Genomic DNA, 15,180 nt, shown 5'->3' on the forward strand with positions numbered 1-15,180 from the left:
TTGTTAAATAATTTGACAGTGAACTGAACTTGGCCTAACAACTAGCATAAAGTTGTCAATCTGTCCTGTGTTAGCAAAAATGAAAACATGAATAAAAATAAGAAAATGAAACCAAAGAGAAATACTATCGAGAGGAAAAACAAAGACAAAATTCAAATGTACTTTGAAAAATCTGATTTTTTTCCTCAAAAAGAAGTGTATTTATGTTAAAATCAGAATGTTTGACTTTCCGTTGATCTCTCAAAATACCTTCCAGATATTGTTGACAGTGCTCAGAACTGTGTAAAAGTTAACATCCAATACCATTTTAAGGAAAAAAGTTCAAATGTAGGACTTATTTCTAAGAAACCCTTCTCGAAGGTCAAGGCATTGGCAATTCTAATTTTAAAAGAAAAGAATTTTAAACATCATTGGGAATTTAAGTGACAATGGTTTTCAAGAGCTATAAATCACATCTCTTTTAAAACAGAAAACATTTTCATTTCTGAAGGGCTCATAACTGACAACTCCAATTAATGTTACTTCCCCACCCCACCCCCCAAATCACTATACTAAATGCATTATTTCACCTTAGAATAGGAAAATTTAAAAATGTAATTTAAAAATTACACTCTCTATATATTAATACATTTTAACTGTCATGTTTGATAGCAAAATTACAAAATTAAAACCAAATTCTACATTCAAGGGACAAATGTCTTCATTGTTTTATTTAAGAGTCTATTCCATTCTTTGTTGTTTTCTATCTCCATATTTTAAAATCATGATCAAAGGTTAGGAGTCAATCCATTTACCTGAAATAAACAACTGGTAGATACTAGTTCTGCATTTATGTCCTTTAACAACTCAGTAGTCAAAAGTCTGGGGGGATTGGTAAGTACATAATTTAGGAACATTTTAGAATTCCAAAGTGACTCTGACACCCACATCCCTAAAATCTTACAGACATTATTCATAGGCTTATTCATGTGTACTGAAGCATGTCCAGCATGCAGGCAAACTTCTTTTATTTGTTCAAATTGAGGTAAAAGAGACAAAAGATACATAATATTAACAGAAGTGATACAATCTCTTATTACTTTATTTTTCAATTTAGAAGGAATTCAAGTCTGGGTACTATTTGATATTTTTTTCAGATACCAAGCAATACCGACAGGATTCATAAATATGATTTTCTGACAGGAAAGTCTGCTATCATTTACAAAATACCAACAACTTTTCTTTCAAGCCTAAGATGGCTACGATTTAGTAGTTATGATTAAGTTTTTTCAGTTCAAATATGTATTTATATCTTGATTTTTGGGGGCCAACATTTTAAATAGTCATATTTTACTCCACTTCCAGGTTTTAAATCAAAACATACCACCAACAAAAAAAACTAGTGAAAATTACCCAGCTGGCAGAAAGTCCCAGTTTTCAATGTTCTTTTTAACCCAATAATTATAACCTACTGCCAGTAATTATTTATATGTATCTACTTGTTTTTATTAAATAAGCACTGGTCGGTTATATAAAAGAATTTTTTCAAGAATGGTACTTGGCACTGGGTTACCTTAATGCTTCTGGTATAAACAGAAGCACTTAGAAAAAATACCAGCTCTTAAGCACTTTTTGTCTGAAATTTGAATTTCCAAAAGCATTTTTTCAATGTTACTTTTCCACTGATAGATTCTAGGGAGTCTAATTCCAGTTGACATGGTTAATATTAAAAAACAAATTAAAAAATCCCCAAACTACATAATAATGGGACACTACACCTGCTTTTTACATCATATTGGAAACAGTTCCAGGCAGACCAAAAGTAGAAGAAAACCTGCCAAATCAGAGTATTGTAAATAAAGTTCAGCTCCCGTACCCTAGAGCAGAAAAGCTCAAAAATCACAAAATGAGTATCAAAAGACTACCCCTGTCCTCCACGCAAAAACCCACCCAGTTTCGTTCTGAGCCTACCCTTTCCCTAAAATGTTAATACCAGAAGCTTTAAGGTACTTAAAGCTGCAGCGGTCACTGCAGAAAGCGCCACGCTACAGAGGAGACGCCAGAAAGGGTTCAGCAGCCGCCCACCCAGTCCCGACCACCCCCACCCCAGTAATAGGTAAAAGCTCCGGCTGAAGTTGTTTTCTTATGCTAATACAGGCATACCACCTAGTGTGCTAAAGACTAAGACCAGCAGCGTTAGAGCAGTAAAGTGAAAATAGGAAGCCCACAGGAACGATCCAAATGCCTGCTGAGGACAAACAATGCAGCAGACAGGACCCCTGCCCTCTCCCTGTGCTCGCAGGGAAGCGGTGGAATTAAACAGGCAGATTTACCCACATTAACACAAATTTAACACAACCTGACCTTTCCAGTCAAAGGGCACAGACAGAGAGGCCTCTTCCAGGTCCTGGAGCTGAATGAGTTCAAAGACTGGCAGTAAAGGAAAAAAAGAAAGCACATTAGGGGCATGATGGGAACCAGCTTCACAGTTTATCGAACCGTCACCCCGAGTTTCTCCAGCACACGAACACCCTTTTCTTGGTATTCCTGTCGGGTCATCCAGAAGTTGTCTTTGTCCTTCATGATGTCTGCTAGAACTGCACCGCCCAGGAAAACCATGTGCTTCCTGCGGGGGGGGTCTTCAATGCGGATCTTGAATTTCTAAAGGAAAAAAGAGGAGACGGTAAAATGTCACACGTACAATGATGTTTTCTATCCTATGAAAATGACTTTTTCTTAAATTCTCACAAAGGTCCTGTGATGTATACATGTGAAGTAGAGAGACACCTTGTGTAACTTGCCCAAACTCACAGCCAGGAGATCGCAAATCCATCCCAGTGTGTTTAGAACACTCCCTACTTACACCTGTGGCCCCATCGTTAACTGCACCCCTTGTCACTCTCAAAAGCGTCCTGATGTGAACAATGAATTCCACGGTCACCGGGCTAAAGGCCCAAGTACCGAAGCCCTGACTGTGACAGGCGTCTCACTGATGGGCAAATCAGCCAGCCAGCTACCAAGTGAAGAGTTGGGATAAGAGGACTTCTACTTTCTTCAAGGTCTCATGCCCTTATGATCGTAGTCCCAGGCAAAAAAGTAAGATTTAAGTTCTTATAAGCAAAGCTCACTTTCTATTGTCTCAAATCCAAAAGAATGTTTGAATAAACAAGGCCAAATATGGTCAAGTTAAATTATGAGGATGTTGGAAAAAATGAACACAGTAAAGAAAATTAAACACAAGCAGGAAAAGCTTTACACTTTGTAGCCACTCTTAGCTGTCTAACAAGGAGAGACCTCCTTCTGTATGGTAAGTCAATACATGAAAGAGAAACATTAAAATGAAGTAGCAGTTTTATTTACAAAGTCACAAATCGTGCAAAAAGACTCAAAATAACTATGTCATCTTAACTGTCTTTATGTCACATACATGAACTGTAGGATCTGTCATAATATATGACATAGAAAAACACCTGTTAACTGATTAATTCTGAGGCTAACCTACTGTTCTAACTATTCTAGTTACTTTTTCACTCTCAGGCAGGGGTCAGCAAACTTTTTCTACAGGGATCACAGGGTAAATACTTGAAGCTCTGCAGGGTCTACTCTGGCAATACCTAAAGGCAGCCAGAGACAGTGTGTGACAACAGGTAACATATTAGGTGACAAAAGAGTCTGCTTGGCCATGTTCCTAAAAACTTCATTTATAAAACAGCCAGGTCTGGTCTGGGGCTGTGTTCTGGCCACCCTGCTCCTGGGGAAACCTGGCTAGCCCTTGAGGACACCGCTGCCCCTGCAGCTTTTGCAACGGGCCACTGTTTCTCACTACTGCCATTCCAGAGACCCCCAGAAACTTCTGGGCCATCCCAGCCACCACTCTCTGGGCCCATGGGTCACAGCCCCATGAAGAGGAATTCTCAGACCTGTTCTGTGGCGCGTGTGCGCACTCTCTCCACCACGTCCTGACACCATCCTCAGTGACCCTGTCCTTCTCTGCCTTGCTTGGCAGAACCCCATTTCGGGTGGTCAACTCTGCTCTGCCCCTGCCCTCAAGTTACTGAGCGTGGGGTGAGAAAAACTCAACATCCACTTTAAGCTTTACCTCAACTGAGCCCCTCAGAGATGCTCAGCAACCCCATGACATTTCTCTTCTCTATTCCACTCTCTAAGACACCACTTCACACCTCCTCGTTTATTTCACAAACATCTACCAGCTCCTCCCTCCTCTGAGAGCCTCCTAACCCAACCTGTGACATCCGTTCTTCCTCCCTTTTCTCAACCATGTATTCACCACATCAGACTTAATGATCCTTTAAACAGATCAGATAATACTTTCTCTGCTCAAGATCCTCCCAAGACTTTCTATCTCAATAGAAGGAAAGTCAAAATCTTTACCACAGCTGAACAAGACTTGTGTCCTGACTACCTTTCTTTTTTGGTCGTACATGTGGCATGTGGGATTAGTTCCCCCCACCAGGGTTCGGACCCATACCCCCTGCAGTGAAGTGTGGAGTCTTAACTACTGGGTCGCCACGGAGGTCCCCTGACTACCTTTCTGCGCTCACCTCCCAGTCCCCTCCCTTGCTTCTCTGCTCCAGCCACTCCTACACACTCCCTGTAACTCAGGACTGTTACTGCCTGGAAGACTCTTCCCCCCAGAGGGTCAGGCTCCTCATTCCCTTCAGTCTTTGTTCAAAAGTTATCTCATTGGGCCCCTTCTCTGATCACTCTACATGAAGAAGCACACCATCTCCCCCAATCACTATCACTTTCGAGCCCCTAACCTGACTTTTCCTCATAGTGCTTTTTACTAACCAAAGTATTACAGTTTTGTTCACCACTGTTTTGTTTCTCCCAGCACCTAAACAAGTGTTTGGCACACAGGAGTTCAAGAAGTATCTGCTGAATAATCATCTAAGACTGATTTAAATTATATGTATAACTCAATAAAATCAGACAAATGAGTGAAGTTTAGACAACACGCCTCCTTTAAGTCTTTTGATCTGTTTCATGTATGAGTCCATACAGAATTTAATTTCAGTAACTTGAGTCACAAATGAAAGATGTAATATAGTGTCTCCAATATAATAAAGCCCTCTGTATGATGCACTCTCATTATCTAAAACAGCTGATCAAAGTTGGTGAGACAAACCTCAGAGATTAACTTAGAATTAAATGACTCCTAGTTGAGCACATAGTATGTATAGTGTACTTCACACAGTCCAGGGTTTGTAGAGAAAAATCAATGTCAAATAACCATCAACTGTTACACCCTAGTTTAAAAATTTCTTTCCACTCTATGTATCAACAACTATCATTTCAAGTCTGTTTTAAGAGCTATGATAGCTGACAGGGATGCTGAAGAACTGGAGACTATCTGATTGGGGAGATAAAAGACATATGCAAGAAACAGCCAGAAAATCATTTTAAATCAGAAATACGAGACAGTCCAAGAGTAGCACCGAATGTTGATGACATATTAAAAAACCAAAACAAAACCAACGGGCCTCTCTCCACAGTATAGGAGGTTCTTCCCACCCATGTACAGGCACCCTGGTTCCAGGCTATTTGTTACAGATGAACCAAAACATTTGTCACTGGACCCAGCTGTCTCAGTTCACTGAGTAGAAAGGTGAGCTGGCACTAGGACCGCTGAGACAAAGCTCATCTTGAACCATTTACTTCTTCCTACTTTTTTCAAGGCTGCACTAGACTGCATTAGACATTTGTTTAGGAAGACTTCTTGCTCCCTCTGGTGGTTGTCAAAATTCACAAGCTATTTAACAGGGTTTTAACAGTATGCTAACAGTTGGAGTATTGATTGATACTTACAGAAAGTTTTTCCACATCACCCTTCAATACTCGTTCTAAGTAAAGCTGTTTAAGCTCTCGTTCCAACCGGGATGGCAGACCAGGGTACATAGTAGACCCTCCTGAAAGCACAATGTGCTTATAGAACTCGGATCTAGGAAGACACAACAGGTATTCATTAGGGGTTTCATATTAGGAAAACAGTATCTCAGGAGTTGCTTTTATTTAATTAGCCTCAGGTGGTTGCTGGGAGAATTAAATAAAATTCAACATGTAAACCGCAGGGCTGAAAGCTTGCTATTACTACTGTAAACAGATAACAAACTCTTAATATATAATTTTAATTATATATTAATTATATATATAATTAATATATAAACTAATATATAATTTATCATCATTTTGATGACAATACTCCTAAAGCACATAACACATTTTCTTGCAAATGTAATTAAGTCTTTCAGTAACGACTAGTTCTCATCACAAAGGAGAGGTATTTGGGTTATGCTTTAACAGTGCTTCCACGGAGCCACTTCGATGTGGTAGTGTACTATAATAAACCATATTCCACCATGACTCCACTTCTAGCTTTTGAATTTTTCCATTTGCCTTTTGTAGTTTTCCCTTTTGTTCCCCTGCTTTGAGGCCACTGGCTATTATTTTTGGTTAGATTGATGTGCTTGCGTCTAATAGCAGTCCTCTCTTTCTTCCTTAATATGCTGTTGGTCATGATACCAGATAATCAAATCTAAAATAAGTGCATATGGAGTAAAAGTATTAACAGTATAATCTATGTGAGGGTCGAAGAAACTTTTTTTTTTAGTAAAGCTCAGGAGCTAAGTTGTATCCATTTTGGCTTCATTCAAACTGGCTTCCAGGTTTTACTTCCTTTCAGGTTCTGAAGGGCTCAGGCTATTGTAATTCTAGCTTCTAGAAGAAGTTTTGTATTGCATTTAATTGCAGATGCATGCATGAATGTAACAAACTAAGCAGCTGAGGTATAGCTACATGTGGTATATGCCCATGAGCATTTACATGTATGCTTTCAATACACTGAACATGCAGAACAAAATCTGAGTGCTGCAACTTTCCAATGCTAGCAATGTGGAAAGGGTACTGAACCTGACTCCAGTGCTTTAGCATCACCAAAACTTCAATCACCACCAACAGGTATGCACTTTTATATATAATCTTGCTATTAATGATCATTACATCAAGGGACAAAAGCATCTACCCAATCAATCCCCACTATGAGAATATATCATAATTATGAAGTCTAGATTAGACTTCTGAACATCTTCCATTAGATTTATAGCTTGTTCTAGACAATTGCTATTTTTACTAATTATCATTATTATCCTGTTCCCCAGCCTCCCACAAAAATTAGGTGGTTATTTCATTAGGGTTAAATAAAGAAGTAAGCAAACACTTGCTTAATAAAATGTTTCTGAGTGAATTTCTCAACTTGGGTGAAGAGGAGAGCTTTCTGTGACTCAAACTCAAGCTGCAATAAAAGATTATAAATCTTCTTATATAACTAAATAAAACCAAAATTGTGTGTGGCCAGAAACACCAGAAAAGACAAATGAAAAATTACAAAATATCTACAAATGGATCACAGAGCTCAAATAAAAAGAACTTCTTTAAAAATTGAGAGGAAAAAAAAATTACAAAAATTTTACAGATAACAGGCAAAAGCCACAAATAGATAATTCATCAAGAAAAGATATAAAAATGGTCCTTAGGGCTTCCCAGTTGGCTCCTTCGGTGAAGACCCTGCCTGTCAATGCGGGAGATGTAAGAGACTTGGGTTCAATCCCTGGGTTGGGAAGATCCCCTGGAGGAGGCCATTGGTAACCCACTCCAGTATTTTTGCCTGGAAAATCCCCATGGAGAGAGGAGCCAGAGAGGCTACAGCCAGAGGGTTGCAAAGAGGTGGACACAACTGAAGCAACTTAGCACACAACTCATAGAAAAATATACGCAACTTCAATCTTAAGAGAAATGCAAGTTAGAATTACACTGAGATATCATTTCTCATTCATTAGACTGACATGCAAATAAAATGCTGACAAACTCTGTGAACAATTGTAGTGTCCTCAGACATGACTGTAGGAAAGAGAAAGGGTACAACCTTAAAAGAAGGGAATTGAGCAATTACAAAACCACACGCATTTGCCTTTTGACCCAACTATTCCCCACTCAGGCGTTTTTTCAGGACATATATCCCAACAATACAAAGATACACTGTGCGCAAGGTTATTAACTGCAGCATTATCTGTCAGCACAAATACTGGACCCTACCTAGATAACCAGGATTCACTGAAGAAGCCATTATGTGTACACAGTGGAAAAAAGAACAACAGCAACACACAGGAAGTGGTATAAGACTGTTTAGGATATATTAAGAGAAAAAAACAAAGTTCAAAAGAGTATTTTCAGGATGCTACCTCTTGTGTAAGAAAATAAGAAATACAGGGAGTAGCACTAAGGTGGAAGACAACAGGTGGGGACACTAATACTTCTGAGGACCCTTTCTTTGTATAGTTTTGATAGCCTCTTCAGAAACCAAAATTAAAGATGAGCTGGGAATATCTTGTGCCACAAAAGAGAATGAAATAGAACATGCTCAAAAGAGATGAGGGTGCAAAGAAGAACCCCTGGAGAAGGTAACAACAACCTACTCCAATGTTCTTGCCTGGAGAATCGCCAGAGGAGCCTGGCAGGCTACAGTCCATGGGGTCCCAGAGAGTCTGACATGCCTTAGAGACTAAACAACAAAGGACACAGGAGCCTGCTTGAAGGGGCTCTCACAGGCCAAATCAGGACAATTCAGCACCAAAATTAAATAAGGCAGAGATAAGAAATTATAATCCATTGAATAAAACCACAAGTCCATACTGATAATTAACAAAAACAAGGAAGAAGGAAAGGCAGCTCCTTATGCTAGAATGCCAATAAATACAGAAGGAATGACAGAGTGAGATAAATCATCTTTTTGCAACCATCACAATAAAAATGGATTGAGGCAAAAATCATCAATTGATGATAAAAGGGGTGCAAGTCAGAAACTGATGAAGAAAAGGAGATTTACACAGTCTCAAAAGTATTTTGGGGCTTCTCTGGTGGCTCAGACAGTAAAGAATCTGCCTGCAATGCAGGAGACTCAGATTCATTCACTGGGTTAGGAAGATCTCTTGGAGAAGAGGATGGCCACCCACTCCAGTATTCTTGCCTAGAGAATTCCATGGACAGAGGAGCTTGGCGGGCTACAGTTCACGGGTTTGCAGAGAGTTGGACACTACTGAAAGTACTTTCCCACAAATTACTTATAAATCAGGAACAAAAAGAAAACTTATACAATGGAGAGGACGCTCAGAGGGCTCAAACAAACCTTGTGTGTACCAGGACCCAGGGACCTCACAGAGACTGAGACAGAGCTGCGTCTGAGCGTCTCCTGTGGAGGTGCGGGTCGCCAGTGCTCTGCCGCAGGGACAGGGGCTCTGGGTATGGATACGGCGTAAGTCCTCTTGGAGGAGGTCGCCATTAACCCCACCATAAAGCTGCCAGAACTTACACAGGACTGGGAAATAGACTCCTGAACGTACAACAGAACCTTGTGCACCAGGACCCAGGAGAAAGGAACAGTGACCCCACAGGAGACTTGCCTACGGGGGTCCAGGAGCCTCCGGCGAAGGCGTGGGTCGGTGGTGGCCTGCTGCAGGGCTGGGGGCACGGACTGTGGCAGTACATGCATGGGATCTTTTGAGGGAGGTCACCATTATCTTCATTACCTCCACCACAGTTTAAAGTGAAGTCGCTCAGTCGTGTCTGACTCTTTGTGACTCCACTGACTGTTGCCCACCAGGCTCCTCCATCCATGGAATTTTCCAGGCAAGAGTACTGGAGTGGGTTGCCATTTCCTTCTCCAGAGGATCTTCCCCACCTAGGGATCTAACCCGGGTCTCCCACATTGCAAGCAGATGCTTTTACCATCTGAGCCAGGAGGGAAGCTCCACCACAGTTTGGCCCCAGGTAAACAGCAGGGAGGGAACACAGCTCCACCCATCAATAGAAAATTGGATTAAAGATTTACTGAGCATGGCCCCACCCACCAGAACAAAACTCAGTATCCCCCTCAGTCTATCCATCCCATCAGGAAGCTTTCATAAGCCTCTTATCCTTTTATCCTTTTCCATCAGAGGGCAGACAGACCAAAAACCACAATCACAGAAAACTAACCAATCTAATCACATGGACCACAGCCTTGTCTAACTCAATGAAACTGTGCGTCTAGGGCCACCCAAGACGGACCGGTCATGGTGGAAAGTTCTGACAAAATGTGGTCCACTGGAGAAGGAAATGGCAAACCACTTCAGTATTCCCGCCTTGAGAACCCCCTGAACAGTATGAAAAGACAAAAAGATAGGACTGAGAGATGAACTCCCCAGGTTGGTAGGTGCCCAATATGCTACTGGAGATCAGTGGAGAAATAACTCCAGCAAGACTGAAGAGACGGAGACTAAGCAAAATCAACACTGAGTTGTGGATGTGACTGGTGATGGAGGCAAGATCCGATGCTGTAAAGAGCAATATTGCACAGGAACCTGGAATGTTAGGTCCATGAATCAAGGCAAATTGGAAGTGATCAAACAGGAGATGGCAAGTGTGAACGTCAACATTTTAGGAATCAGAGAAATAAAATGGACTGGAATGGCTGAATTTAACTCAGATGACCGTATCTACTACTCTCGGCAAGAATCCTTTGGAGAAATGGAGTAGTCATCATAGTCAAGAGAGTTCAAACTGCAGTACTTGGATGCAGTCTCAAAGACGACAGAATGATCTAATTTCCAAGGCAAACCATTCAATATCACGGTAATCCAAGTCTATGCCCTGACCAGTAATGCTGAAGAAGCTGCACAGTTCTATGAAGACCTACAAGACCTTCTAGAATTAACACCCAAAAAAGATGGCCTTTTCATTAGAGGGGACTGGAATGCAAAAGTAGGAAGTCAAGAAACACCTGCAGTAACAGGCAAATTTGGCCCTGGAGTACAGAATGAAGCAGGGCAACAGCTAATAGAGTTCTGCCAAGAGAATGCACTGGTCATAGCAAACACCTTTTTCCAACAACACAAGAGAAGACTCTACACATGGACATCACCAGACGGTCAACACTGAAATCAGACTGATTATATACTTTACAGCCAAAGATGGAGAAGCTTTATACAGTCAGCAAAAACAAGATTAGGAGCTGACTGTGGTTCAGATCATGAACTCCTTCTTGCCAAATTCAGACTGAAATTGAAGAAAGTAGGGAAAACCACTAGACCATTCAGGTATGACCTAAATCAAATCCCTAACAATTATACAGTGGAAGTGAGAAATAGATTTAAGGGACTAGATCTGATAGACAGAGTGCCTGATGAACTATGGACTGAGGTTCGTGACACTGTACAGGAGACAGGGAGCAAGACCATCCCCAAGAAAAAGAAATGCAAAAAAAGTAAAATGGCTGTCTGAGGAGGCCTTACAAATAGCTGTGAGTAGAAGCAAAGCGAAAAGCAAAGGAGAAAAGAAATACCCACTTGAATGCAGAGTTCTAAAGAATAGCAAGGAGAGATAAGAAAGCCTTCCTCAGTGACCAGTTCAAAGAAACAGATGAAAATAATAGAATGGGAAAGACTAGAGATCTCTTCAAGAAAATTACAGATACCAAGGGAACATTTCATGCAAAGATGGGCTCAATAAAGGACAGAAATGGTATGGACCTAACAGAAGCAGAAGATATTAAGAAGAGGTGGCAAGAATACACAGAAGAACTGCACAAAAAAGATCTTCACAACCCAGATAATCACGATGGTGTGATCACTCACCTAGAGCCAGACATCCTGGAATGTGAAGTCAAGTGGGCCTTAAGAAGTATCACTACGAACAAAGCTAGTGCAGGTAATGGAATTCCAGTTGAGCTATTTCAAATCCTAAGATGATGCTGTGAAAGTGCTGCACTTAATATGTCAGCAAATTTGGAAAACTCAGCAATGGCCATAGGACTGGAAAAGGTCGGTTTTCATTCCAATCCCTAAGAAAGGCAATGCCAAAGAATGCTCAGACTACTGCACAATTGCACTCATCTCACACGCTAGCAAAGTAGTGTTCAAAATTCTCCAAGCCAGGCTTCAACAATAGGTGAACCGTGAGCTTCCAGATGTTCAAGCTGGTTTTAGAAAAGGCAGAGGAACCAGAGATCAAATTGCCAACATTCGCTGGATCATCGAAAAAGCAAGAGAGTTCCAGAAAAACATCTATTTCTGCTTTATTGACTATGCCAAAGTCTTTGCCTGTGTGAATCACAACAAACTGTGGAAAATTCTTCAAGAGATGGCAATACCAGACCACCTGACCTGCCTCCTGAGAAATCTGTATGCAGGTCAGGAAGCAACAGTTAAAACTGGACATGGAATAACAGACTGCTTCCAAATAGGAAAAGGAGTACATCAAGGCTGTATACTGTCACCCTGCTTATTTAACTTATATGTAGAGTACATCATGAGAAATGCTGGGCTGGATGAAGCACAAGCTGGAATCAAAATTGCTGGGAGAAATATCAATAACCTCAGGTATGCAGATGACACCACTTTTATGGCAGAAAGTGAAGAAGAACTAAAGAGCCTCTTGACGAAAGTGAAAGAGGACAGTGAAAAAGTTGTCTTAAAGCTCAACATTCAGAAAACTAAGACCATGGCATCTGGTCCCATCACTTCATGGCAAATAGATGGGGAAACAATGACAGACTTTATTTTTTTGGACTCCAAAATCACTGTAGATGGTGACTGCAGCCATGAAATAAAAAGACGCTTGCTCCTTGGAAGAAAAGTTATGACCAACCTAGACAGCATATTAAAAAGCAGAGACATCCTGGAGAAGGAAATGGCAACCCACTCCAGTACTCTTGCCTGGAAAGTCCCATGGACTGAGGATCCTGGTAGGCTACAGTCCATGGGGTCGCAAAGAGTCGGACACGACTGAGTGACTTCACTTTCTGTGCTACATGGCACTGTTTGGTGACGAAAAAAGAGAAAAAAAAAAGAAGGAAAAAAAAAAAAAAAAGCAGAGACATTACTCTGCCAACAAACCAGTGGTTTGTTGGCTATGGTTTTTCCAGTAGTCGTGTATGAATGTGAGAGTTGGACTATAAAGAAAGCTGAATGCCGAAGAATTAAAGAATTGATGCTTTTGCACTGTGGTGTTGGAGAAGACTCTTGAGAGTCCCTTGGACTGCAAGGAGATCCAACTAGTCCATCCTAAAGGAAATCAGTCCTGAATGTTCATTGGAAGGACTGATGTTGAAGCTGAAACTCCAATACTTTGGCCACCTGATGCGAAGAACTGACTCATCTGAAAAGACCCTGATGCTGGCAAAGATTGAAGGGAGGAGGAGAAGGGGACAAGACAAGAGAGGATGAGATGGTTGGATGGCATTACCGACTCAATGGACATGAGTTTGAGTAAACCCCAGGAGTTGGTGATGGACAGGGAGGCCTGGCGTGCTGCAGTCCGTGGGGTTGCAAAGAGTCAGACATGACTGAGCGACTGAACTGAACTGATACAATGGAGAAAACAGGAAACTTCACTAAGAGCTTAACACTAACATCACCAAATAGGAGCAAACCGATATCACTTCTGGATGTGATAACCTAAGAAGGACACATCACTTAAGGAGTGTTCCAGCCGAAAATGCAAAATCTAAATTTAATCATGAGAAAACATTCAAACCCAAGTTGTAGTCTGCAAAAATATCAATGTCATGAAAGACTGAGGGATTATAACAGATAAAAGGTAACTAAGAGACATGACAACTAAACACAATGTGTGCTCTTAGTTCTGACCCTTTACTGGAGAAAAGAAAAACTGTATAAAGGGCATTACTGGGACAGAGAACGAAACTGAAGTACAGATGGCAGATAAAAGTACATCAGCAATCAATGCCCTGAACTCAGTAACTGCAATGCGGCTGTAAGAGAGCAGCCTCATTCCTGAGAAACACAAAGTAAACATCAAGGAGTAAAGAGGACTTACATATTCAACCTACTCTCAAGTGACTCAAGACCAGGAGGGAGGGGAGGGGGGAGCACACAAACATGCAGAATGCTAAAATCAGTGAAATGGAAAACGGGGCAGTGTACAGGAGTTCTCTGTTCTATTCTGGCAACTTGCAATGTTTAAAGTATTTCAAAATAAATTTAAATGGGCATCTGAGACACAATGATATATGCCATTCAACAACCAGTGTCATCCCATCAAAAACTTGGGTGAGATAACAGACAACTTGGTCACTCTAGCTATTTATATTCCATCTATTTCTGATAAGCAACTTTGAAACAACAATTTCTAAAGTACCTGGTATCAATGTCAGCCGCCTGGATTGTGTTAAAAAGCAATTCAGCAACACCTACTCCCTCGACATTGATCAAGTGAGGCTGAAACAGAGCTTCCGGGGCTTCAAACCTCTCTCCCCCGACTTTGATAATGCGGCCATCTGGGAGCTAGAGACCAAGAACAATCAGGCATCAGCAAAAGATTTAAAAAGCTTCCAGTGTTCTTCAGGGGCTAGGACGCCTGTTTTATAACCAAAATCATTAGCAATATATTTTCCCCAAAATACATTTTTGAAAAAAGACAAAGTAAAATACATTAAAATAATTGTTTTTATTATCATGCTCTGTCCTGCTTTTGAAATGACATGTCCTGCCCCCAAATAGCAGGAATTTCTTGAAGGAGTCACCAATACACAAATGTGTGATGTCTACTGGTGTGTGCAAGTGAGCACTACAGGTAGTGCTCATCACCCACAGCAATGCTGTTTCTCTTTATCATTTTAACACATTTTTGAGTTTACGGAGATTTTTACCACGTAGCACAGACACATTCAATTAAAAATTTTAAATTTCTTTCACCAAATAATTATTCTGGGGAACTATTTTTTTGGCATCAAACACTGTATCACGTGTGAAACTTCTATTAAATCATTTAATCCAAGGAAAATCTTATGATCAAAAGAGCTTAAGGATGCTAACCTATTTTTTATTAGGCAATTCTGTTGTATCCTACTTACTAGGTCCTATTAAATTTTTAAATAGATAAATATAATTTTAAGAAAATAAGATTTAAGCAACTGGTAAGATACCACTATCATATGACCCTGTGCAGAAAACCTTTAAGTTACATCGTGTTTATGTTTAATTAAATGAGAAATGTTAAACAAAAACTCCCTCACAATTAATAGAATTGACCTAAGCAACAAGCATGCTGGTATATACTGGCATTTGACACATTTCTATATGAAAGACCAGAATTAGTTTTACATTAACATTTCTAACAGTATATCAG

At 40.6% G+C, this 15,180-nt stretch overlaps 1 protein-coding gene across 1 annotated transcript in view; it reads right to left on the reverse strand.

Moving 5' to 3' along the window:
* Positions 1-990: 990 nt before the first annotated feature.
* ACTR2 (actin related protein 2) overlaps positions 991-15,180 on the reverse strand; it is a 36,935-nt gene continuing 22,745 nt past the window's right edge. The window contains exons 7-9 of the mRNA XM_061155181.1: positions 14,191-14,336; positions 5,809-5,941; positions 991-2,640 (exon numbers count right to left, since the gene is read on the reverse strand). Of these exons, the coding sequence (XP_061011164.1) occupies positions 2,470-2,640; positions 5,809-5,941; positions 14,191-14,336 (450 nt within the window). The 3' untranslated portion in view covers positions 991-2,469. The remainder of the gene's footprint in view (positions 2,641-5,808; positions 5,942-14,190; positions 14,337-15,180) is intronic.

The sequence above is a fragment of the Dama dama genome, chromosome 11 (assembly GCF_033118175.1).
Source record: "Dama dama isolate Ldn47 chromosome 11, ASM3311817v1, whole genome shotgun sequence".
Classification (NCBI taxonomy): Eukaryota; Metazoa; Chordata; class Mammalia; order Artiodactyla; family Cervidae; genus Dama; species Dama dama.